At 37.9% G+C, this 27,371-nt stretch overlaps 3 protein-coding genes across 7 annotated transcripts in view; 1 reads left to right on the forward strand and 2 right to left on the reverse strand.

Moving 5' to 3' along the window:
• Positions 1-10,370, reverse strand: part of wnk3 (WNK lysine deficient protein kinase 3) — a 40,853-nt gene extending 30,483 nt beyond the window's left edge. For all 4 annotated transcript variants that reach the window (XM_008413609.2, XM_008413605.2, XM_008413606.2 and 1 more), the window contains exons 1-2: positions 9,823-10,370; positions 1,359-2,496 (exon numbers count right to left, since the gene is read on the reverse strand). In XM_008413609.2, coding sequence (XP_008411831.1) covers positions 1,359-2,057 — 699 coding nt within the window. In that variant the 5' untranslated portion in view covers positions 2,058-2,496; positions 9,823-10,370. The remainder of the gene's footprint in view (positions 1-1,358; positions 2,497-9,822) is intronic.
• Positions 10,371-11,364: 994 nt separating this feature from the next.
• Positions 11,365-19,763, reverse strand: fam3a (FAM3 metabolism regulating signaling molecule A). Of its 2 annotated transcripts, none has more exons than XM_008413602.2 (10): positions 19,490-19,763; positions 17,065-17,096; positions 16,881-16,988; positions 16,516-16,539; positions 16,306-16,432; positions 15,195-15,253; positions 15,051-15,101; positions 14,874-14,958; positions 14,368-14,494; positions 11,365-12,515 (listed from the first exon to the last, which is right to left on the reverse strand). In XM_008413602.2, exons 2-10 carry the CDS (start codon positions 17,075-17,077, stop codon positions 12,417-12,419), a joined length of 693 nt encoding a protein of 230 aa, XP_008411824.1. In that variant the 5' UTR covers positions 17,078-17,096; positions 19,490-19,763; the 3' UTR covers positions 11,365-12,416. The 2 variants fall into 2 exon arrangements, with proteins under 2 accessions (XP_008411824.1, XP_008411823.1); XM_008413601.2 differs by having other exon boundaries at positions 19,486-19,762.
• A 182-nt stretch (positions 19,764-19,945) lies between these two features.
• On the forward strand, positions 19,946-27,162 carry idh3g (isocitrate dehydrogenase (NAD(+)) 3 non-catalytic subunit gamma). The gene is made up of 13 exons (XM_008413600.1): positions 19,946-20,055; positions 20,226-20,273; positions 20,552-20,563; positions 22,621-22,718; positions 22,804-22,919; positions 23,049-23,109; positions 23,232-23,364; positions 24,218-24,351; positions 24,447-24,549; positions 24,645-24,791; positions 24,930-25,024; positions 25,104-25,164; positions 25,801-27,162. The coding sequence occupies exons 1-13, from the start codon at positions 19,975-19,977 to the stop codon at positions 25,900-25,902; spliced, it is 1,191 nt and encodes a 396-aa protein (XP_008411822.1). The 5' UTR covers positions 19,946-19,974; the 3' UTR covers positions 25,903-27,162.
• Positions 27,163-27,371: the final 209 nt, after the last annotated feature.

A 27,371-nucleotide genomic window follows, 5' to 3' on the forward strand; every position in this document is an offset into this window, starting at 1 on the left:
GTATAAATACAGCTATTCTATAAACAAGGTTTATTAGTGACACAGGGGGCAAACAGCATCACAAGGAACAAGGAGAACACAGCAGATAGCTCAGGAATGAAGTTGCAAAGAGGCTTAAAGCAGGCTCAGATTATAAAACAATATCACAGGCTTTGAACATATTACAGAGTGTTTCTCAATATAGCACATGTAAATGCACACCACATTTTTGTGAAGAACAAAGTTATTCATATCATGTCATAGGAAGGAACCTTTTCAAGGAACTGAACTAGGGATGTGCCAATATGAAAGTTTGGACCGATATCAATAGCTGATACTAATATCGCTGTTGCATATACATATTTACCAATATTTACCAATATGTATATGAAAAAATCGATCACCCCACTGGCCTCTCCACTGCTTCTCTGCCTTAGTCAGATTCCCCACAATCCTGTGCTGCATGACTATCACTGTCACATGACCAAACAAATACCACAGAATCCATGCCTCCCCCTTCAGAAAAAAAACCAAGATGAAAATAAATATCGGTTGTTAATATTGTCCCAGTTTTATTTATCGGATATTTACCGATATGTAAAAAAAAATTACTAATACCTGCTGATACCGATGTTAGTGCGGACGTATTGTGCATCCCTAAACTGAACACTTGTAACTGCAATCAGAAAAGCCATCTTTGTCGGAGCTTCCTTTTAACACCTATCCATCCAGTGGTCATTATGCAAGAGGCAGCAGGGTACAACACAGGTTGCTATTCCATCACAACATTACACAGAGACACATAAGATAAAAAAAAAGAATGTTAAAGGCAACTGAGAGAGATCAATTAACCCAACGGCCATTTTGGATACCAAAGTACCTGGAGAGACCCCGCGCATGTACAAAGAGAACATGCTAGTTTTCTGTAGAAAGACCTCACACCAGAATTAGAGCTCAGGACCTTCTTCCTGCAAATCAACAGCACTATAAACTGAGCAAACACTCAGCCCTTCATCTAACATGTAGTTCGAAAACATTTTTCAGCAACACACCAGAGAAAGTAAGTACTTTACTTTTTATATCAACTGTAGAGTGCTTTTGATTAGAGATCTTAATAATAATTGACAACTGACTGATTACTATTAGGAAAATTAAAAAGCTCACTCTGAAGATTCATAATGATTTCCACGTGAAATTTCACTCCACAAAGTTTGGGCCAATTCAGGAATAATTTTTCTAAAATTTATACGTATTCCAACAACATACCAACAGCTTTTTCCATTTACATTCTTCTTAGTCATTAGCATTCACCCTGCGTGGCTGTACCCCCTGATGAATAGTTGAACAGTCTGTATTAACAAGAAAATACTTTGTCTTACCTGTAGTTCACACCACGCTACTTCCACCCAGGTCTCCGTGTCAAGGCCTTTGTACACAGTCTTGAAGGCTCCTCTACCCAGTTCAATGTCAAACTTAAGAAACCTTCCGCCAGGGGAAGTGGCTACTGCCTTCATCTCTGCTTCCTCCTCCTGTTCACGGTCCCTCTCTCTCACACTCAGTGTGGGTGCAGATGGAGGAACATCTTTTCCAGGTTCATGGCTCTGAGAGGGGTCGTGCCCCAAGGCTACACAGGAAGAAGCAGCCTCTTGCTGCTGTGCACTGTCAAAGACTGAATCTGTGGAGTGCAGCTCCAGGTGGGGGGCACTGTGGGGAGCGTCAGGAGGCATGCCTACCTCATCATCCGCATCACAGATCTCCACACTCTTTCTGAAGAAGCGCTTTTCCCGTCTCTGCCGTTTTTGGCCAGTATCGACAGGAACTGAAGGCATAGGGACTAGAACCGGAGTCTCTCCAAGCTTCTGAAAGGCAGCTTCTCCGTTTCCTCCTCCTCTGTCGTCTCCTCCTTTCTCTGTGTCCATTTGAGCCTGGGAGGAGGGGAGGCCCAAAAAGGTGTTAGGTGTCCTCTCCCTCTGTTGGTCTCTCCTGACCTCCCGCTGCTTGTCCTCCTCCTCCTTCTTTCCATCAGCTTTCTCAGATGAGTCCTCAGTGCCTGTGGGCTCTCCTGGGTCTGTAGCCATGGAGAAAGGTCTGTCCCAAACCTTCGAGACCTCCTCCTTCGCCTCCTCCTCCAAACCCTTGCTCCTCCGTCAGTCCCCGTCTCTCTCTCTTTCTGTGGTCAGCCAGTCACCACTTTTGTTCTGAAAGGCTCTTTATCTGTGATTCAGATTACAGATGGTTTAAATTGCAGACTTTCTCCCCCTCTTGTCTACTTTTTTCTCATTTGTGTCTTTTTCTAAGATTCTACTCAGTAATTCATAAGGATGACATCGTAGGCTCTAAATAATAGCTTTTGTCTACAGTGTCCTTATCCTAATTTTTCTACATGTTTGTCAAAATCCACTTGTGTAGCAGAACCCAAAGGAATTGACATGTTTGTCAAGCAGCACACTAATCCAGGGGTTTTCACACCTCCTGTGAAAGCTGAAGATTATTTTCTCTGAAGGTCTTCAAGTGAATCTGCAAGACAAATACGAAACAATTTGTTAATATTTAGATACACACCAGATGGAATTCCTAAATTATGATTATATCTGCGTCTCTGGAGTTAAGGTAAGCCAGGTTTCAAGCAAGCCGTTTTAGTACAAATTTGAATTATGATTTTTTTTTTAAATCCTCATTCTTTGCAGGGATACTTTCTAACTATCACATAAAGCATGTGCATTTAATAATGTTCCTTTTCTACAAGTCTTTCCAAAAAAATTAACAGAAGTGATTGCGTACAATGATTGCATGTAATTAAACAAAAAGTCTTTGTAAAGTTGAAGAGACGAATTTCAGAAGGAATTTTTAATGAGCTACCCTAATCAACCATCCAGCACGTTTATCAGCCTTTTGTGACATAAATTGTGTCAAACAGCTCCATTAGTCAACAGAGAGCTGCAGTCAGTGGAATGTAACTGCAACCATTAAAAATGGATGACGATCTAGGGGCCAGTTGAGTGTGAATAATTCATACAAAGAGTGACTGTTGAACTGTGTTGGAGTGACTTGACATCTGTAGTGGAGATCTAATAAACAAACAAACTACTCATAACTATAATTATTTGGCATCAGCCAAGAGAGATAATCAGTGCATTTTTGGTCAGATTGGATAAGCTTATTGCAGTTCTGCCTGTAGACTAGACATGTGCTGATCACTGGTGCCAAGATACATACAGGCCTTTAAATAGTTAGGTTCAAAGTATGTAAAATGCCTTGTTACACTGATTATATATGTTAAAATTCCTGAGTTTTCTTCAGCTGTATGAAGCATCAATTAATTCTGCGGCTACCCTCTCCCACCTGTTGCTGTCATTGCCAATCAGCTTGCTGAAGTAATAATACCATTTTTAAAAAAAAATATGATTGATGTTTTAACTTTATTTTTCTGGTTCCAAAACACAGCCATGGCATGAAAACTACAGGAGCAACATCTTTTACATCTACATTTTAAATATCTAGGTTTGGCAATAGAAAGCATGTCTAATAAGGAGCTGACTGCAGAGTAGACAGCTGGACTAAATGCCCAGCCAGTTCCAGCTTGTTAAACTTATGTTCTTCAATAAATAGGAGAACAGAAAACTGGGTTATATACTGTGCACTAAACTGCTACTAATTTTAATAGGTGCTTATTCTGGATTGTTTTTGTAAGTCTATGTAATAAAATAAAGATTTCAGAGGTTAACACTATTTTTACAGTAATAATTAATGTTACATTATTGTGGGATTAGTAGGAAGAATTGTTGCTTTTCAGTTTTGGATAAAAGTAAAATGATAGCTTACATTGTTGTTTCACAATGTGAACACAATGATAGTGTGAAGCAACACTTTTACCCAAGGATATAAGCCCTGTAACTTTCAACTACCATGTGTGCCACTTAGTGCACCGTGCTACAGAATTTATGCAACTGATAAAAATTATCGCTGAGATAACCCAACAATAACATATTTATATTATGGCTCCCAATGCAGATGTTGCTGAAGATTCACTCACTTCGATGTGTTAGGTACTTGGAACTGAAAGTGAAACTGACAGCATGACCTCCTTTATGGTGAATTCAACAACTAATTATATAACCTCTGGGGAGCACTCAGAGTATTGAACCCTTGAATATAAAAGGTAAAATGTCCCAATGCAGTAAAACACAGGCCTGACAGGATTTGATGTTCCAACAAAATCTCTCTAATTTTCTCACGTTTAAGTTCTGCACAAAACATAGGTTTCAATAAAGCGAAATAGATGGCAAGACAAGAAATGGTGTGGCCACCACATTTTTAGCTGCTGCTTTGTTAAAGTATCAAAACCAATAGTTTCTCTGACAGTTTCTACAGGACAGAGTTAAAGCTCAGGATCAATATTCTGGACATAAAGAAAGCAAACAAACTAGGATATATAGGCAACAGTTTCAGCACAGAGAAATGTGGTTAGCCTGGGAGTAGAAGGTGCAATAAATGGAGAGAGGAAAAAGGTGGAGTCATGATAAGGAAATAATCTTGCTTTGCATTAGTTCAAGACATAACACCTCTTACTTTACAGATGACCACATGAAACTTGATAGTACATCTTGCCAGTCCAAACTTGCTAGAATTTTTAGCTTAGAGCATCCACATCACATGAATAGTTTCTTGGAATACAGGACTTGTAGTTATGTCTTCATAAGGCAACAGGGACCACCTACCCCACCGCAGTGAGTCCAGACCTTAGACCTTAGAGAAAAGAAACCATGCTGGTCTCTTTTCTCTTTCACAACATGGCCATTAAGAATCGCATCAAGCCTATTGTGTGTCCAACTTTAAAGTAAACATGTCTGGCAAGCAATGTGTGTAGCTGTCAGTCAAATTAAAAGACCAACTGCTAAGAAACTCTGAAAAGAACAGAAACAATTCCAGCTAAGCGACATTCCAAGGACAGAAACACAAGCTGTAAAAAACAAAGTATAGTTTCTGACTCAACGCGGAAGCACTATGCAACACATATACTTATGCAATAATATAGAAACAGAACAGAAAACCTAACAATAACTGAAAGCAAAGGGAAATAAAACAGTTATGGCAATCATAAGGGACATACTGAAAGGTACAGTTCTTCTCTTGAGGTAAAGCATAATACAAGTAAAGGACACAAAGGTGGAACAAGGTACAATAAAGAAAAAGGAAGCTGCCATTTAAAACAGGAGCTTTTTTGCCCGTGTCCCCAGGGTAAGGAGTTCCCATGAAAGCCACATACCGGACAGAGTTATCACAGTACATCAAACACGTTCAACCGCATCATTGTCTTTCACACTCTCACAATCTCCCTCCCAAACACACACACAAATATTGAACCCAAACCAGCTTGTCAGGACAAACTTTGTTGTTTTACACGCACCCTCTTTCATTTGCAGAGGAAAAACACACACATACGCATGCAAACTGTCACTCTCACCCAACCCGCTCGTTCCCTTTTCAACGAAAGAATGCAGAGAGGAATTTCCTGACTCCAGCCAAATGACCAAGCAACTGCTCATGTGGGCAAATGTGGTATACTACAGATGAAGATAATAAAACCAACACTGCAGCTGAAATTGTGACATCTCGCCCAGGCAGCAAAATGACTCTAGCATGAAGCGTACATCTGGCTGACATGTCAGAATAATTCTCTCTTCACATCTCTTGTCGGTGCTCCAATTTGCGAGAGATGAACTCTTGTACCGAGGCGGCCTTTGAGGCTTCCGGGAGTTTCCGAGTACACCTGCAGCTGCCTAATAATCCCTGAAATGTGCAGCTAAAATCATTTTGACATGTTTGCCTACTGACTGCCAAAGATATGATCCAATACATAACCGTAAAAACAAAGGAGAATGTCATTTCTCTTTCCTACAGATCTCTGGTATCAACTCTCTTCATCTGAAAAAAAAGGCACTAATAAAAAATTAATACAAATTTACATTTCATTGTACTTTGCATCTACTAAGCAAGGCTTTTTTGTTCACATGAAGAGGGCTGAAAATGTCTGAAAAACTAAACCAAATAAGTCTAGAAAAAATAAAAAACTTCAAAAACAATTAGCCATCTACAACTTAACACAAATTTATCTCCTTGAAAACAAAAATAAAGTTAACATGGATTGTTTAAATGTGTCACAGCAGAACATAATCTGAATTTTCTAACTTACACTGAATAAAATACTGCAGTCCTGCAGCAACTTCAGCTTACCGGACAGCGGCTGAAAAACTAGGAAGGTCGATAGAAACAGAGCTGGAGGACTGTGTGTGTGCTGGCCATGTTTTTGTGACTGAGAGGGGAAATGCAGATGAAAAGAATGAATAAAATGTGGCATGGGGGGACAGGAAGGGACTGCAGTTGGTGGGAGCAGGCGGACAGTAGAGTTTTAAACAGAGAAAGAGAGGGAAAGAGAGATGGCGCGAGGGAGGGAGGGGCAGTGGCTGATGGGGTGAGAAAAATGTGAGTGAAAGAGAATGAGGGCGAGATAAAGGGGTGGGGGTTACATAGACAAAAAGGGGGCTGAGGGCAGGTTGTCTGATAAAATATGTGCCAATGTTTGCGTGAATGACTGCAGCGAGTAGCTAAATCTCTGCTCAAACAATAGCAGCTAAGAGGAGAACAGAAGAGAGGAGAGGAAGAATGCCTCTGGAGGATGGAAAAGTTGAAAAAACACAAGGTGATTACATTAGCATAGGAATAGTTTCCGCTTGTACGTCCTCTGACACAGGCTGACGGGGAGCTGGTGCTGTCCAACTATTTAATGTTATAAAATGTCCATATAAAGAAAATAGAAGTCAAAAATAAATTAAATGACTGAAATAAAAATATTTAACTTTATTGTTATCTGCTCAGTTTTACAGTTTTAACAACATTTAGAAAATGAGATGTTGGTCATCAAAACAAAAAAAAAAAAACATTTTTATAGAATAATATTTCACATGTATTCATCTGGCAGGGGCTTAGAGTAGAGTCACTGCTCCTCCACATCAAGAGGAGCCAGTTGAGGTGGCTCAGGCATTTGATTAAGATTCCTAAATGTCCGCTTCCTGGGTGAGATGTTCCATGACTAAGGATCAGCTTAGGCATTTCAGAGATCAAACACCTACCTGAGGAAACAAATTACATGTGAAGCAGAAAGAGGAGTGAGCATTGCAACCTTAGAGGAGCATAATAAAACCATAAAAAATTATATTTTCCAGATATATGATCAGGTGTCAGCTGCGATGTTTTGCACATAATTCTATTGCCCTTAGGCAGACATGGTAAACTTACTTAAGTTGTGCACCTGGGAGTCGCCTACATTTAACACATTTGCTTGTCTGGAAACCAAAAAACAACAGAGCCTCCAAGTTGAACAACTATTTGTTCAAATCAGAGACAGATTCATACCTGCTTGTCATTCAAACTTTTCCATGCATGCTTAATTCAATGCTCAAACTTATTTCAGACTCTTTCCAACTCAGCACTAGTCTCACAGAGATTTAGAGCGGATGGAGGCTGAGTAATGTGGGAAGACAGAGGAAGCACAAGGTCTGAAAGCTGCTGGCCAAAATTCAAATGGGCTCTGAGTCAAGCGGCAACTTCACTGATGATATTAGGTCCCTGCAGCTCAGTTGTTGATCACACAGACGGACAAATACAAAGACCATGGTCCCTGTGAGAGACCACGTTTAACAGGCATGACTCACACTGTCAGATTTCTGGAGGCAAGCCTTTAAAGAGCTCAGTAGTGGGAGAGAGGATAACTCCCAAATAGTGGCTGGGTTGATTTGCAATGGTTTACAATCACAACCTCCAATGTATTTCACCAACACAAATTAGTGCATAAATAACACATTGATATTGATTTAAACCCTTCTGTTCTTGCTGTGGATTTGTGTTGAGAGGGTCATTGTTCTGCTGGAAGGTGGACTTCCACGCCACTCTAATCTCCTACAGCCTATAAAAGTTTTTCTTTCAGGACTGCTCTGCTTCAAAATCAAAAGTTTACATATAGAATGATTATTATCTCTTCGTGATAATAATGGAAACCGCGGATATTGATGTCATGGCTTCCTAGGCAGCCATCACTCCACAAGAAATACAAAAAGGCAGAGTGAAGTTTGCTAATGTACAGAGGGACAAAGATCTTCATTTCTGGAGACATTTGCTGTGGTTTGATGGAACTGTTTAATCATAATAACCATCACTGCATTTGGAGGAAAAAGGGGGACACTTGTATGCCTGGGAACACTATTTTAACTATAAAGTATGGGGGTGGAGGAATACAGTTGTGGAGCCTACAAACCTGACTCAGTTCCACCAGTTCTGTCAGGAGGAATGGGCCAGAACTCAAACAAACTATTGTAAAAAGCTTGTGGAAGAAAACCCAGAATCACGTTATACGGTTAAAAGGCAATGATACTGAGATAATGTATGTAAACTTTTGACTTTGAAGATATTAATAAATAAATATTTGAAATATTATCTTTCTCCTTACTGTGACATATAGCAAATAGAAATAATTTTGGTCATTCTAACCGACTTAAAATGGGACAAGTTTGGTCTAATTTAACATCAGACAAAGAGACAAAAACATTTGTCTATTTGATGTATGTAAACTTCTGGTTTCAACTGTACTCTTAAAAATACCTTAATATGTATTTGCCTTTAGAAAAAAATGGGCCAAAGTAAACATACAAAAAGACTAACGGGCAAAGGTTTCTCTTAAGAGTATGAACAACTTGTTCAGCACATGTTGCCGCTTCCCTGTTTGCAAGAAATATCAAATGCCAGCTGCTGGGATCACACACACAATTGATTGTTCTCATCCTATTAGGGAAACTCAAGGCTCAAAACACAACAAGGACTTTTGTCCAATCCAGGTCAAGCATGTGAGACTCGAGTGTAGGTAGCAGCACACACACTGTAGCAGCACTGTTCACAGGGATAGAGCGAACAGAGAGAGGGAGAAAGATGTGTGTTATCTAACCCCTATGATTTCTGTTCGCTTTGCATCCCCTCTGTGGGCAAAACCATCCAAATCTAGTTGAAAGAAAAGCTTTCTAATCACTCACTGATGAACCAGGATTAAACATTACTGAGTGGCTTAATAGTCTGGGAGTATGTTATCTACAACTGAACCTCTTTCACTTCTGAATAATCCCTGGGTTTTTATGAATAACGAGGGTGCCAGAGGTTCAGGCGATTTAGCAGTTTAGAGGAATTAAAGAGGGGAAAGGTTTTGCTTTATTCATATCTCATGCTAACACTACACATTGTTTCAACATTGCAAGAAATACATTTTCTGTTTACTCTAAACCCACATAAATATAATTTCTACAACTCTTCATTCTGCACTAACAAGCTGAGAAACGCAGATTGTGTGTTTATTTATAGGGTCCAGTATACACAGCGCAGTGATGCCTGGACGTGAAGGTAACATGAAACACTGCTATTGGCTAGCAGGGAGCTCAGCTGACTTGAGAAACGCCATACAAGAGAGGCAAAGAGTACAATCCCCATACAGGGAAAAAGGCAGATGACAGGGGCGACGGGCAGCACCACTAATCAACATCAACAATGGTCCCCGAAGTGGGACCACGCTTCAAATCCTACAACTGATGGGCCAGCTCCGGGTTTATTAAGAGGCCCCGTCTCCTACAGCACGGTTTGCTCTACACTACAGTGTTTATACACTAAACATTTTCTATAATTGGTAGGAAAACACAATATATGACAAGTTTAATTCCCGTTCCCAAATCACACAGGACTATATGACATTACACTCTTGACAAATATTTGTAGTGTAATAAAAAAATAAAAATAAATATTACTCACCTGAATGTAACGTCATACCTCATCCGTCCTACGTTGATTTAATTTTTAAAAAAAGGGTAGCTTAAATATACTGGCTGTAAACGGGATTTTTATTGCCTATTTACAAATGTCCGGATTACCCAAGCCAAATTTACATCACACTCTCATATAAAAATTATCTACACCTATTGGAAAAACACACTTTAAGAAAAAAACCGGGGCTCCGTTTGCTCCAAGCCTAACATTTTACCGGCCAGTCGCGGTGATAACGGCTGGAAAATCCTCCGCCACCACCGGAGCCGTCGAGCTTCGGTGTCGGTGTGTGACAGCGAGGCAGCGGGCGAGCAGCCGGCGGACGTGTTCCAGTTCAGACTATGCTTAACGTCGGTTCACTCATGTTCTCCTCCACTGGCTGTTCGGCTGGTCGGCTTGCTGCAAGCAGTCTGCAGTCGGCCAGTGACGGTAATCCGTAAAATTTCAGTAACTTGTGTACATCGCTGGCAAGAAGACTCCTAATGGTCAGCAGCAGGTTCGCGTGCTTACTGACAGAGCGCGCGCTGCCACTGGGCTCATCATCATCATCATCATCAACATAAGGACTCTAGAAGTGAGTTAGCTGCTGTCACCACGAGAGGGCGGTGCGGCACCTGTTTATGATCTCTGTTCGAGGTTTTTGCAATTTCTTGGTCACAAATTTTAAAAAGAGAACACTTTTACATTTTCACAACCTGATAAAATACTCCACTTATATTGGAGGAAAAAATTCAGTAATTTACCAAGAGGTTTACACTGAATCAGACGTTTTTGCACATAAGAGATTTTAATTTGGATTCATTCACTTTAGTTTTACAAAGGAAGACTAATTAAAAAGTTGGAGTGATGCAGATATGTCCATTTTTGTCTTCATACAGATAGCTGAGTATTATCTTAGGCGTTCATCAATGTGAAAGGATGGAGGAAGAGACTCTCAGGCGGCTGATGTTTGAAAACAACTGTGCATCTTCTGTGTGAATATAGAAGTCTGGGCAGATTGTGTCCATCGCAACCGTATGTGTGTTCGTGCAGTAGAATATTTATGTTTTAGCTAAATCAAAAACCTTTTACACCATTTGGAGGTACAATATCACATAAAACTCACAGCAATTATTTAAATAAAAATAGGATGACTAGTTGAAAAATTATATAAAAATATACACAAGTACATGGACGTCAAAAATAACTTCAACTTACAGCATAGCTCCTCTTCAAACTTTGTGGTCCAGCCATCTGTTCTGAAATAGCTGAATAAAACTATTACATCACACTTTTACTAACATCATATGCCATATCACATTGAAGCACAATGTAACTTAATGTGTTCATTATGTCATGATTCTAGGATATTTAGTGTAGTTACTTTCAATTCGAAAATATTGCAGATTCACTTCATAACCATAAGAACATATGCTTAGGAAAAGCAAATGCCTGGAGCAGAATGAACTGAATAACCTCCATCAGATATGAACCTTTGTCGCCCCCTAGAGGCGCTGATCCCGATTGAAGGACATAAAAAAAAGACAAATATGGATTTGTTTTCTTTATTCTTCATTTTTGATGTCACAATGTAACAGACTTTACTGTTTTTAGAAAATGACATTTACACAAAATTAACAATTGAGTGTTTTAAAATGTACTTGAAGTCAAAAAGTTAAATAGTATATTATTTACATGTTTTTTTCTTAACGGGTTTGAAGGAGGCCAAGTGAATACATTCATTTATGACAAAAACAAAAAACAAAAACAAAAAACACTCGACCATATGCAAAAGATTGGAAAGAACTCAGTGGAAAAATGTTTCTGGACCTGAGACTGCAAAACCATTCAAGGCAAACTTAAATTGTAACTTGTTTTTTGCGTAGAAAAATTTTAAATAAATAGTTTTATTTCTGTTTGTGTATCTTTTAAGGCCAAAGGAATCTGTAAACGCGTAGGCAACATCTGGTGCATCAAGTTCTATGGACATTATGGCAGTTAATGCTAGGCATAACAGCTTTAGTAGAGTTTGAATTACATTTACGATAAGTATGCAAGCATTAAATCTATCCACAGAGCCCATGCTAATGACAGAGTACTTCCAGGTTGTTTCTGATATGTGGATTAGGAATGAGATATTTTTTATCACAATGTGCAAATATTTAACTGAGTTCTGTTGCTCAAACTTAGAATACACACCCTACGAGCAAATTATATATATATATATATTATTTTTTAATTAGAGCTTTATAAATTTCAATCAAGCTATATTCACTCATTAAAGTTACACACTTTGGCCAGCAAACAATTATATCAAGATTTGCTTACCTTGATATAATTTTCATTGTTTCTAGAACATTTCCTCAGCTAAAAAGCAGCTTAGAAAGCTTAGTTTGAAATCCTTTACAAACTGGTTCCAGCTCAAAAATAATCTGTGCATTCAGTTTATTCCTTTTCCAAAGCAGGACAAAAGAAAATATTACTTGTGTATCCTGTGAAGTGCTTCAGGTATTCAGAAGCTTCTAGGCCTTCTGCAGTCACCTTGTTTCCCTGCTAAGACTTCAGGTGTCGCAGTGACGTCTATGGGACTATCTGAAGCAGAATTAACCTTCAAGGGGCGGCCGCAGGGGAATACAACCGTCCATCTCCAGGGATTCGGGCCAGCCTTCATACTTGTTGCTGCTCTTACTGTTCTTCATACGCTATAGGAAACAAAAACAGCCAAACAGAACTGATGTCAGCATCTCAGGCCCCAACAGCAGCAGCTATAGCCTAATGGTTTCTACTCTGCTGAACCCAAATGAGTTTCCTATGTTATATGTGATTCAGTGGTTTTGTAGTAATTTATCCATGTTATTATTTTATATTTTAAGTGAGATCTTACGCAATATGACCACAAAATGGAAACAGCTTTGACAACACATAACCATCACATTAGCTGCAGATGCTCTCTGCTGTCTTTAATATTTTTCAGTCTTTAATGAAACTAGTACTTCAATATCTACACAATTTCATTTCAAAGCTGGCTAATGGTTTCATGGCAAACATTTTCACTGCTTCTACATTAATCATTTAAACTTCCACAATGCTTTTATTGTGCTGCTGAGAAGCTTAGCTGTACTAATGACAATCTTACTAATGTTGGGCTTTTTAACAGCATAGCCAAGCGATTTTTCTTCAGGCGGATATGATGACAAAACGTCAGTGATGGTTAAAAACAAAACTTTAAATAATTGTGTTTAATTTGTGTTTTTTTTTCCTAATCCATACAGAAAAAAAATCTAAATATATGTTTAGATAAATGCATTTGGATAAAGCTGCAGAGAAATCATATCATTTTTGAAAACATGGTTATGGGATTATTCTGCCTTGTTGTTTGACATATGTTCTTTTTTATCAGAAATAGTTGAACGTATTTAAATTGGTTGGTTTCCCGGCAGGAGCAGGCTTTTAAGCACAGCCCATAAATTAAAAAAAAAGAGAGACTGAGGGTAGGAGTCAATACAAAAGCTTAATGTTAGCCTGCTTTATCCCTTCTAAAACCAGTTTTGATGCGTGTTTGGTTCCACTGCCTCCTGTGTCTCCTTTAACCATCTAGGAATTGGTTTCAGGTGAAGTTGAACAAGTTCCCCCCCCTTTATTGTTTTTCCACTTTGTGTGACACAGCAGTACCAACGGCTGCAAAACAGACCCTCAGTATCATGCCACCATCACCGTGCTCAATCGTTAGAAAGATGTTTAGGTCTGAGGCATCACTTTGATTCCTCCAAATATATTTTATGGCAACTTTGTCCAAATAGCTCAAACTTTGGCTCCTCTGACCATAAGGCATTCTCCAGAAGGAGTTTGGCTACTTTATCAATCAAGTTCAATCAATCAAGTTCTTGTTTGCTTCTGGTTCTGGGGATGCAGAGCAGACCAGAACCAAAACGAACATGGCTGCGTGTTCCAACAGGACAATGATCCCAAACACACATCAGAACTGAAAACTTCTAGAACGGCTCCGGCCTGAGGTCTATTTAAAATTTATAGAGTATGCTTAAAGGCCTGATCTGTGCCAGGAAGACGATGCATCAGAACTACGTTGAAAGATTGTTCATGGTCATGAAAGCTATATGGGTTTTTTGCAGCTAGCTAAATTACATTTACCCAAAGATTATATATATAAATAACAGAGAATAATAATTCACAATTCAAACTTGTGCAACTATTTTTTTATTTTAAATGATGAAGGTTTAATAGCAATTTCAGTGAGAGTGAAGTATTTTATTCCTACCTAAAGTGAGAATAATTAAACTTCTTATTGGTTACTTTATATAATTTTTTAATACAACCACTGCAGTGGAGATGAAACCATCCAGAAACAACTAAAAACAAAAGTCGCAATAGACGGTGAATAAAAAACTAAATTAGGCCAACTTAACCAAAATCATTAAAATAATTTGTCTCATAAAGTAAAGCTATTGGCAAATGTAGCACACAGATGGAGCACAGGAGAATGCCGCAGCAGGTCTTTACCAACATCCTGTGCAGACTGATAGAGTCGGCTCATACCTGCTCGAAGGGGCTCTTGTTCTCGATGCCCTTGGCTCCAACAAATACCCAGCTGTCTCTGAAGGCCAGCTCCTTCACAGCTGTACTACCAAGCTCCTCAAACAAACGTCTAGATTCATCATTCAGTCTGCCAAGACAAAGAAAAAAACCAAATTGTTAGAGAACTGTATATGACATGCAAATCAGTACACAGACTAAATGACACACCATTTAAATCTTTTGATGTTTTACAGCTCATGCATTGGTGTTTTTCCTTTATTTGCACTGGAAATACCAAGTATGTGAATCAGCTGAACAAGATTATTACAAATAAAGCAGCATCATTTACAATATAAATGCATCATTGTTGGTCACCAATTTTGCATTTCGTAACCAGCAATGCATAATTGGCTACTCATCCAGTTCTATCAAACAACATGTTCTACATAAAACTAAAATTTTGAGGGGACAACAAATAAATAAGCAGAGTTCTCATACCAAGCTAATCACACATCCTTGATTCTTACTTTGTAGCAGCATCGTCAAAGGAAGCAACAAACACAAGTGTTCCTTCGTGAAGGGGCCGCAGAAACTTCAACAAGTTGGACACATCTGAAAAGAAGAGTTAGATAAACTGTGAGTTTCACTTCATGGGTCTTGTGTGCCACTAGGACTGGAATACAGATTAAGCACCATTTCATTACCTCCTGCCCACATGTCAAAGGTTCTAGTCTCCAATAGTTCGCCTGTCACCCCTAAACCAAAGAAACAAAGTGTTAAAACTTTACTGCAATCAGTAGTTAAAATAAATATAACAGTTTGTCATAAGTTGAAGATGAGTCTCTCACCGTTCACCAAAGCTATATTAAGTCCTCTACCAACGTTGTTCTTCACACTGCTCACTAATCTGAGAGAGACAGAGACACAAGTCTTTAATATAAACTTACAGTGCGTAGCAGAAGTGTTTCTCTTCCTTGAACTTGTACACATTTTGTCACAATATAATGTGTAAACAGACACATTTTTCTAAGAAATGTAAGTGGTCGAAAAACAAAAATGTCAGCATAGTTGTGAGTATAAATGTGAGATTGAATCCCCTAAAAAAATTCAGTTCACTGCTTTCAGAAGTCAGCTAATCTACGTATCAAGTCTGCATGTGTGTAATATAATCTGAATATGAATCCAGCAGTTCTGTGAAAGCCTCAGAGGTTTGTTAGTGAACAAACAGCATAGTGAAAACCAAGGAACACAGCAGACAGGTCAGAGTCTGAAGCAGTTTAGCACACAATACTGTTCAATCTATCACCAAAAATACATTAAATACTGCACAAATGAAAACCTACTTAGGGGTAGTTCAGATAAGGAAGGACGGGGAAGTTGTCCAGAGTTCATTCAAGTATGAAGGGAGCTAAATGTTTGGTAATCCTGGATAAAAGTCTGTTAGAGATTTTAAAACAGGCAGCAGAACAACAACTCCAAATATGCAGCCACAGCTACAAGGAAACAGTTTGGATTAGGAATGTCCAAACATCAGAAAGGTGAGCTTTCTATTTATAACAACATTTCTGAAATTATGCCAAACTTTCCTTCCACTGTGTGTGGATCTATTACTTGATATCACAACAAACTACACTAAAGTTAATGTTCTAATGTGGGAATTTATGAAAATGTCTAAGTATCAGGACTTTAGCAGGGCACAATTCTGCACCTATTTACACTACATTACACACTAACAAGGCACCAGTGCAAAGGAAAGGCCTAACAAGACAAAAAATAAAGCACCACCAAACTAAGACAATACTTGCATCAAGCTCCCCTGAGATACTTGGAGGTCTTGTTAGGAAAGCAAAGAAGAAAAAGAAAAACATAACAGAGTGAAACGGAATGAATGAAAAGGGGGCAGCAGGGGAGATAAAGATGTAAACGAGGAGAAGAGAAGTTCACAGTGCCAAATCTCACATCTTGTCCTCTAAGCAGATTTTGGGGCCAATGACGTTTGCAGCTCCAGACACCAGACGGAAAGCCAAATGCTTTGAAGGACAGGGTGCTGAAAGTCCACATTTGTACCTCCGAGGACGTGGTTCAGCTGAAATAGATGATATACAAGTCAACAATAGTTAAATCACAAACTAACAGAGCATCGGTGCGTACTTTGTCTGTCATACTTACATTGGGTTGGCTCCTCCTTTGTGCCTGGAAATGTAAACAGGTCTTCAGATTACATTAAATAGTATCCAAAATAAAACACTTGATTTGATTTTGCTATGTAGTAACCCTGATCCTTCATGTACATCTAATGTTCATCAGAGAAGCCGATTAATCTTTTTTTTTTCTTTTTTACCAATGGGTTTATCTTTAGTGACTAAAATTTCAGACATGGAAGATAAAACCCATTATGATGCTTTCAGCTTGGTTTTTCTGTTTAATCAAACAAAAAATTGAAATCTAACATAAAAAACATCTATAAAAATCTGAAAGTTCTCTTTGATATTTCTGCTTAAACCCACAAAATAAGTGAAGATAACTCATTTTACCAGTGAAGATGCTTCGCACAGATAAACTGCCGTCTCCTCCAAATAATGCGCTTGCGAGCAGCCAGGTGAAGCCCACCAGGAGCAGAACCACCACGCCTCGCAGGGGGGCTGTTAACAGAATCACGACACACAAGTTCAGGCAAAAGACACGTCAGACAAAACTCTCTGAAGACTTACGACTCACCTGTCAATCTCATGATTCACCGTCTCATAGACCTGTAGACAGGACAAACAAGAGGTTAGAGTCAGGCACGTTGAGGGAATTTAATATATGTAATAGGGTTCAATTTTAACTATAGTTCAAATCAAAATTGGTTTCTTCAAATTAATTTTTTAGTCAGAGTTATTTTCTCCTGACTTTTATTACTATACAAGTTGATGCTACAGTTGATAGTTACCATGACAATGCTCACCGTAGACTATTACTGGTTAGCAACCAGTAGTAGTCAACTTTGTGTTTTCTTTACAAGTAGTAAAAAGTAATTATATGCAGGGCTTCATGTGCATTTTGCCATGTTCTGTGTATGGTTTAACTGTTCTCATAGTTAAAAGGTTGTTTATTTCAGCTGTCTTTAATTTTATAACTTAACTGTTCTGTCATTTGTTCATTTGTATCTGTACGATTGTTGAAATCTGTTTTTCTTTCAGCTGCAAAACATTTGAGGGCTCCTTCCAAAATATTGTTCATAAGAAAACAAGAGAATGCCATAGTTTCTTCTTTTCAAAGTCTGCCTTGCTGGATTTGCTCCTCTGCTAATGGTTGTTGTCATCCATTTCAACAGGTCTTCAAATGTTTATGTATACTCTTACTGCATTTTCTACAACACATAGTTAATTTTAATTTTCCCAGTCACTGCACTTACAAAAACAGATCTTAAAAATAATCCAGGAAAAAGCTTTACTTGCATTAAAGCAATCAGAACTGCTTACCACTGCTGAGTAACTTTTTACAAGTTCTCACTGGTATTTTTCATCATTTCTCTTGTGTGATGAGCTTCCAGTTTTTGAAGTTGAAATTATATATATAGAAATTTGCTTAAATTTGAATCTACAAGGGTATGAAGAATTTTGACTGTAACTGTAGTGTTTTAAAGTATTTCATCAGATGATCAAGAGAAAAATGGCGGTTTTTTTTTAGTATTGCTTGGGGAATTACAAATTTACATAAATCTGCAATGCATGTCAAGAGGAAAGAATGTGGGTCCTAAAAATTCAGCATCGTCTTACTCTTACAAATATATGCACAGACCCTAGTCAAGAATGTTTGTCTGAATGTCTATGAAAGATTCCTTTGTTTGATTTACTTGTTTGATTAACAATCATATTTAAATGATTACAAAATGTCAGCGTTAATGCTTTAATAAGTGGCAGGCTTGTTGAAACAGAATCAAAAACTATTTTCTCTAAAACACACTTGATAATCAGATTAAGATTTAGTTTAGCTTTTTATTTGTAAAAAAAATCTGTAGATTTTTGAAGTCTTAAGTTAATGTTTTTAATTTTGCATAGTTTGTGGGCAAATTCCTCAGGTGATCAGTATGATCACCTTTGTGTGACTCGTAGCTCACCAACATGGAGTATCACAGTATTTTATGTAGACTGTACATAAATTACTTTCCACTGCTTAGTTGTGATGGATGTTATTAAACTAGAGAGCTATTTTAGTGACAGACTCCTGCATCCTTAATGCACATAGGGGGTGTTATCGAGATCCATACTCCCAATACACTCTATATCAACCAAGCTCCCATTAAAATTAAGTATTTATGTCCCTGCTGGTATTTGGAGAGTTTCAGGTCACACACCTGACTTAAACAAATGGGTGATGGCAGCTTTCTGCAGCACTTTATGCCATGCATAGTATTTGAATCGGGTGTGACGAAGGGGAGACAACAAAAACATGAAGGACAGTGGGACTTGAGGACTGAAAAAATAGCTTTAAATCATGTCCTACTGGTCTCAAGCAAGTCCGGATGTTTGAAAGCAGTTAGATTTCTCAAACTATTAAGTAGTTTGTAAACTTTCTAATAAGAGACATTGGTAAAGAATTTTTCAAATTCCCTCATGTTGAGTTTTAATCCAAAGTTGGTATGGTCAGATTAATGATGCTGTTGAAATAACAGAAAGGTCCCTTGAAGTCAAAATTCCTAGCTGAAAAGTTTGAGCACTTTAAGAGTTACTGACTTCACCTTCAAATAAATCTGTATTTTTTACATGAATAAATTAATTAAGCAAAATATATAGTCTCCACCCTCACAGATGGCGTCAATGAATATGGTGTAAAAGAATGTTTACACCATAAATTACATTTTGAGTGTGTAATAAGTCTAAATTATAATTTAACCTTTTTAAACTGAATGAAATAAACTGACTTTTCAGTTATCTTCTCTTTTCTTTACATATAACTTTCTGAAGGCATTAGATGCATTTCTGTGAAATGGTTAAGATTTCTTTTGGCTGGTAGCTATATAGCTGCTGAAATTATAATAAGTCTGCTACAAGTAAACGTATGTTGATATATATATCCAGACAAACAGAAACGGACGCGTAAGTCATATACCTAGTTTCTCGTATTCATAGCTTAAATTAAAATAGCAAATCTTACCTACTTTATCTAGTCCTAAAGTGAGCGAGCGTTGACTTAAGCTCGTCTCCTTTGATGGGACACAGCCGCACAAATTAATCAGTCACTGCCCTTTGCGCCGGACTTTCAATGTTTTCTGCGCAGTTTATTCATTGAGACGGCTTAACAGGCATATTCTAGACTAAAGAAACCGAAGTCCAAAATCCCAATCTGCGTTTTATGATGAGCGCTGTCAGCAAGACGAGGAAAAACTGATTATTTTCATCCTGTTATCACTTCCGGATGTGCCCACATCCAGTCGGTATGCATTGAGCATGCGCAAAACTGCTCACGTGGGTATTACATTATCTCTATTTTTATTTAGCTTTTTATTTATTTTCAAGCTGTCTTTAAAAATGTTAAAATAAATGTATTTTGTTTTTTTTAAATTAAAACAATTAATAAGAGCGAATATAAAAAACATATTAGACACTTGCACTCGCACGCGACGGCTGCTTCCTCATAATCAAGATGGCTGCTCACAGTGCTGTGCTTTCTGTCTCCAGGATTATAAATCCTCTCTGGGGTCGACACTTGGGAAATACAGTTAAAGTAAGACGAAACAAGCTTGATTTGTTGTATCATTCTGTAATTTTAGCCTAAGGCTGCAGTTACTGTTTGTATTTTTGTACTAGACACAAGGTCAAATAATATAACATCAGTGCCACCTTGTGAGTATTATTGGGGTTCACTCAAAAATCTCGTATTGTTAAACTTTTCAGGTATTTGGAACAAATTTGACAAGTCACCGGACTAAAACACTTCATGTTGTGAGTATTTGAGACTGTCCTTGCAGAAGCAGAATTAAATCTTAGTAGTTGTTTTTTCTTTTTTTTTTTTTTACTCGACTCAATACAAAATGCCTAAAACACTACTGCTCTCTGATTTCTGTCAGTAAGCCATACTGCATTTTCTCTTTCTATGGGATCATGGGAGTGTCAAAATGTCCTGTGTTCATTTCTCACATTTTTGGTTTTAATCAGTTGTTGTATGTCACAATCAAACTGATGATTATTCTCCCTTCCTTATCTTTCTTCTTTATCAACAGAGCGACAACATTGTAAGTAGCTGACTTTTGATTTAGCCTGCTTTGGGTTAAAATGCATGACTGGACTTATGTTTGTTTGTTGGAAGGAATGCATCAATTTATCAGTCCAAGACTGGGATCATCTGATTTTCCTAGCCAGTCACGCTGAGTAATCACAAAGGCATTTTACTCCTTTACATTAAATGCATTAAATTAAAACCATCCATCATTTTGTTTATAAACACATCTACTAGGTGCTTGCATGTTGGTTCAATTTCTAAAAGTAAAAAAAATGTTGGCCACATACATTGATGCATAAATCTGGATAATCTTTTTATTCTTTAATTTTTAGTCAGATTCTGAATTGCTTCCTGTATAAAATAAGTTTCATAATTTTGTTTGTTCTATTGCATGTGTAGCACTCTTTTTGGGGCGGGATGGGAGCTTAGATCTCAAACCTGCTGGGTAAAACCTGATTGGTGTCTCTCCATTCTTCATGCAACTGTACTGTATGTTTAAGAACATTTGCAATACATGGAAGATGATCAGTTTGTATCACATGAGGTGTTCAAGTAATTCATTAAATGTGCGCTTAAATAAAAAAAAAATTCATAACTATTCTAATAGTTATTCCAGTTGTGCCAGATTGATATTAAAATACTTTACACCAACGTTAACGGTAAAAAAAACAGTTTTTTTCCTTTGTACCTGTTGGGTATTTTAACCTGTACATATAAAGAACCACAGAGTATTATCTCTTCAGCTTTTGCAAAGAGGGAGAGTCTCAGTGGTGCCTCAGGACAACTCCAACTTGTCCCCCTGCAACAGCCAGCTTTCACTGAAAGCGGGATGAGGGTCGGTCATAAAACAGAAACTTAAAGATAAGGGGTAGAGCGGTTTCTCTGAACTAGCTGAAACCGGTTTCTCCAAGAACGGGATGGTCCATCTCACCTTGTTTCCAACTTAGAGTAGAGACACAAATGTATTCATGAGATAGCACTTTGCAAAACTCTGACAGTGCCTTATTGCAAACAATTGCTACCTTTATGGTGTTTTAGTTCACTGTTGCATCACAGCTGACTTTCTTGTCAGGATTGTTTGAAGTTCTCAGTTCACAATAGTGAGCAGTAGTAAATGGATCTTTTTGAGCTAGATAAGATACCTTCTATATATTTCATAAATTTTTCACAAGTTTTCATAAAACTTGTGGCTATTTATGTTGCAAATAAAACATCTCTTTTGTGGTTATGTGTGACCAACATGACAAAACTATCTAAAGACAATTTTCAGAATAAAATCTAGACCACAATTTCTCAGTGCGAAATATAGCTCTCAGAGAAACACTTTAAACTACTAATAAAAATATGTAAGGATCAACTTGAATGTATTCAGCTTGAGTCATTAGTTTTAGAACCGCTTTTTAAAAAACTTTTGTTAAAATACTTTATAGCTCAAAATAAGGCAGATTTGAGGAACGATTGAGAATCTATGAATAGCAACTTTTTTTTTCTTTCCACGGATTTTCGGTTGGATTTAGGTCTAAACTTTGATTGGGCCATGTGTTTTGATCTAAACCATTTCATTATAGTTCAGCCAGCAAACAGTTAATTACAGCAATCTAATTGACTAGAAATGAAGGTATGATTCCTTTTTCCTGAGTCAATATACTCTTAGAGGTACAGTGGAATGTTTAGATCAAAATATATTTACCTTAAAATGTCCTAGTCAAAGTCCAGACCTAAATCCAATTGCGAATGTAATTTTATACTTGAAAGTTGAAAGTTCATCCTGTCCAATAGAATCAACATTTAATACTCAAGACTCAACATTTAACCAACGTCAGACTACTTAGCCCAGCACAAAAACTGTATTTTAAATGAAAAGTTAAATTACAGCACTTTGTAAATTATTTAACAATTTAAACATGTTTGGCATTTATGAATGCTTGCTTCATTTTTTATCAATTAGTGTATTACTAAAGTGCACAGCCTTTCAACTCCTTTGTAGCCTATTAATTCAAGTTAGCAAAAATAGCAGGATTCCTGTTATGTTAAAATAGTTAATATGGGGTTTAATGGTGGTATTTTCAGCCACCTCCTGCAAAGTACGGAGGTCGACACACCGTGACGCTGATACCTGGGGATGGAATCGGTCCAGAGCTTCTGAGTCACGTTAGAGAGGTTTTCAGGTTAGTTCCCTCAGAGCTAAATCCTGATTAGACTCGACTATAAAAAGATGACGACCCCCTTCATCACTGGTAATCACGCCTGTAGGTTCAGCTGTGTGCCTGTGGACTTTGAGGTCGTGCATGTCAACTCAGCGCTGGAGGCCGAGGACGATATCGATAACGCCATTACCGCCATCCGCCGAAATGGAGTTGCTATTAAAGGTAAGCTAAGCTGCGTCTTTTAGCCTCATTCAGACTGTAAAAATGCGAGGGGAGGGAGGGTAACACGTTATTCATCATAACGCCACATTACTACAGTCTAACTTCAGAATTACCCAACCCTCCTGTTAGGTAACATAGAGACCAAACATACCATGCCGCCATCTGTGAAATCCAGAAATAATCTCCTACGGTAGGTGTGGATAAAATATTTAGCTCCCTTGATAAATGCCCTGTTTTGTCAGATGGTTCACCTTTCTAACTTAATTTGGTCCCCTGCGTGCGCTCGGGTCGATCATTTTTCTCCTTCAACAGCACAAGCTTGGATCTGTATGCCAACGTGATGCACTGCCAGTCCCTCCCTGGAGTCCAAACTCGGCACAAGAACATCGACATCATGATCATCAGGGAGAACACAGAAGGAGAATACAGCAGTCTGGAACACGAGGTCAGACTGGGAGAAATAAATCAGTGCTCTGCTGCTGTTGCTTTGTTGGACTTCTACTTTTCCTCCCACTGTTTTATAGTGTTTCTTTGGGGTTTTTTTTTTTTACATAAATGCTGACATTTATGTAAGCTTAAAAATACAGAAACGGCTTGCTCAAACTCAGCTGCTGACATGAATCAATACTGACTTCATTAAACTGTCTAAACTGGTGCAGCTGTCTCAGTAAGTAGTAGATTAGGTTTGTTAGTCAGATCTAATTTAGGTGTGATGAGAAGATGAACCCTCTATTACCTCACATGTAATCATGAAAGAATCTTTATCAGCGACAGTAATATGTTGAACAGAAAAGTGGATTTTTACTTGGGAGAATCTACTGTGAGTTCAATTCTTGATTTCTTTCTACTCCATTTTTTTTCATGGTTTGATTTATTTAATTTGTTGTTTCAGCCAGATCAAGTTTCTAGGTTCTTCGTTTATGCAACTTCTTTCCACCTTTTCTACTCTGCACTATTGCTGATAATAAATGCGGCGTTGTCAGTCTGGTCGATTTGGCTGGTGTAATGTATGAGTTCTGTCGTTAAAGACTTTTAACATGTTTTGAAGGTTTAAAAAGAGGCAGAGTGTTTGCTATGACACAAGTTTGTTGAAACATCAACAGGAAAGTCGCTGTGCTTGTGGTGATTTGAACCTTAGACTTTACCCAGAAATCTTCAGCATATTGGCACATTGTAGAGTCATGGCTGCCTTATTAATTTCCTCAGATCTCCATCTTGTTTTTAAGGTGTCATTTGAAAACATTATTAGAACTGTACTGGTTATTTGTGACATAATTTATCAGTTTTTTTTGTCTTAGAGTGTGTCGGGGGTAGTGGAGTGTCTGAAGATCATCACCAGGACCAATTCCCTCCGGATTGCTGAGTATGCGTTTCAACTGGCTCGGGAGAAAGGTCGCCGCAGGGTCACTGCAGTGCATAAAGCCAATATCATGTGAGTGACAAATAGTCCAATCCTTCGTTTTTTTTATTTTTTTTTGTAAATATATTTTATTTTTGGAATATCCATCGGTTTGTTCGTCACCACAGGAAGCTTGGAGACGGCTTGTTTCTGCAGTGCTGCAGGGAAGTGGCCTCTGGATACCCTGACATCACTTTTGACAGCATGATCGTGGATAACACCACCATGCAGGTGGGAAATCTTAATGAGTGGATTTAGTGTGGGAGTTTAAAAATAAAAAAAAGTATATATTTTTTTTCTTACTGTGATTTCTTCTGCATTTCCAGCTTGTGTCCAAACCCCAACAGTTTGACGTGATGGTGATGCCTAATCTGTATGGGAACGTTGTCAGCAACGTGTGCGCCGGCCTGGTGGGAGGGCCTGGCCTTGTGCCTGGCGCTAATTATGGTCGGGACTACGCTGTGTTTGAAACAGTAAGTGACTGTAAATTAGCAGCATAGTTATGTCTGTCATTTTAAAAATATGTAAATGTTGTGTGATTGAAAAATAAATAAATAAAATATTTATTAAGAGGTTAATTTCTCTCTTTCTCTCTCTGTTGTGGATCTCAGGCTACAAGGAACACAGGGAAAAGTGTTGCAGGGAAAAACATTGCTAACCCCACTGCTATGCTGCTGGCTAGTTGCATGATGCTGGACCACCTCAAGTACGTTCTACTTGTATAGATAAAAGATATAGCATTGCCATTACATAAAGCTAATAACACTTTCTGCTTTTTTGTCTAGGCTTTACGACTATGCCAACTTGATAAGGAATGCAGTACTCACCACAATGAATGAAACTAGGGTGAGTCCACTAAAGCTGAGCATCCTGTCAAGCTGATGTAGAGTTTGCATCTTTTCTTATGAAAAGAAGTTTTATGCTGTATAATTTCTCAGTCCTGGAGATAGAAGTACAATTTTGCTTGTATAGCACCTTTTACAGATAAAAATCTCAAAGTTCTTCACAAAACACATAGGAAAATCACACAAAACACATAATCAAATTAACTCAAAAGCCTGTCTGTACAAATGTGTTTTTCAAAATGATCATTGGAATCGATACAATGTAAAAACAATGGTAGAAAATTCCACAATCAGGGAGCAGCAGCTTGAAACTACCGTTCCCCAGGGGTTTTAAATGGAGCCAACCAAAGCCTCTCATCAGCGGAGCTCCTAGCTCTGAGGCTCAAACGTGTCATGCACATTACTGGGGGGCCTGATCATGCAGAGCCCTAAAAGTTGAAGCAAAACCTTTAAACTGGAATCTAAAATGAACCAGTGAAGAGCAGCAAAGACATAAGTTACACGAGCTCCCTTTGCAGAACAGTTCAAATCCTCAATTTAAAAAAGCCTAAAATTATTTAGATCTCCAAGAATGATATATGTTTTTGTTTTAATGGGATATTGGCTGTTTGTTTACGTCGTGCTCTTTTGGTTGCAGTTGCACACAGCGGATCTGGGGGGTCAGGGCACCACATCCGAGGTGGTCCAATCCGTCATGAGGGTCATCCAGAGCAAAGGACAGCTCACTGCAGACATCTAACGCGTCTCTGTAGACGCTGCTTCAGCGGTGTGGAATCATGGGTATGGAGCCAAGCAGACTGTACAATTTGAAAAACAGGACGTCCAAATATTTCTGTTCAAATCCCTTAACAGTTAAAAAATAATAAATCACGAGTAAAGAAAATACAGTATCACTCCTGTTGGATAATAAAAACTACTGTAATTTTTTTTTCCCTAGTAGTTTTGTGTTTATGTTTTATCAGTGCATCATCGTATCAGTGCCTTCTTTTAGTTTTTTTAGTTTTTTTTACTGTTTCACACCAACTACGCATCGGAGGCAGTAATATTAACGTCTGTATCATTTGGCTGCCTTGTCTTCTCACTGCTTTCTAATACGAGTTATTTATTTTTCTTGCTAAAGTTACACAGCATCTTTCTGGAATTAACTAAAATGCTAAGTGATCATGTAAAGTCTTTTTTTTTGTTATAACAGATTGCTACTGAAATGCAATCTGTGATTTAAATAAAAATAAAAAAACTGGTTCAGCTATATGCAATATCAGAACAGACCAGACTAGATCAAGTAACTGCTGTGACTGATGAACTTTTTTCGTTGATATTTTCAACAATATTTGACAAAATCAATTAGATCAGAGTTTAACCAGACAAATGTTTTTAAAGCAGAGGCTCACAGTTACTGTATAATGTGCTATCAATAAAGAAATCTGTCTCCAATGCATCCTTTGTAAATAGGTTTGAATATAAAGCATTATTCAAAGCAGGTTGAAGTACAGTGCCTCACTACAATATAACCTCAATATGTTCACATTTTTGTCAATTACCAAAAAGAACGTAAATTGTATTTTATGGGACTTTATGAAAAAAAAAATCTCAAAATAGAACATAGTAGTGATGTGGGATGGAAAATAAGGAATTGCTTTGAATTTCTTTGCTTGCAACCCCTTAAAAAATGCTGTTTGTGTGAATTCAGACTCATCTACCATACTACATGTGAACAAAGTCAAGTACGTGTGTGCTTCAATCTCAGTATCATTCCAACTGCTCTGCAAATGTCTCAGATGTTGGCATTAGTAAACATTTAGTATCTGAAGACATTTCCCTAAAGGACCTTCATCCGCACACACAATAAAAAAAATTACAGAATTGATGCCACATTTACTTGATTATTTGTTAATGTTACAAAAACAACTTGCCTGTTTCTTCTTCCGGTTTTTTTTACTGTGCCCTTTTTTGTTGATAAATCACATTAAAGTGCAGAAAAAATAAAAAAGCATATTTATTTTTCTAGTGTACTTTACTTTTGGATGGCCAATGAAGGATGTTTATCAGAAACAATGTGGATGCAGCTCTGCAACAAGATTCTTTGCAAAAAGAGAAGTTAGACCATTAAACAGCTTATTTTTATAAGATTTATCATGTTGTTTCAAACTTTGCTCTTTTCTCCAGATGACATTTCTCCTAAGCTCACTGATCCTGCTGCTTGTTTTA

Source organism: Poecilia reticulata, linkage group LG7 (genome assembly GCF_000633615.1).
Source record: "Poecilia reticulata strain Guanapo linkage group LG7, Guppy_female_1.0+MT, whole genome shotgun sequence".
In the NCBI taxonomy this organism is placed as follows: Eukaryota; Metazoa; Chordata; class Actinopteri; order Cyprinodontiformes; family Poeciliidae; genus Poecilia; species Poecilia reticulata.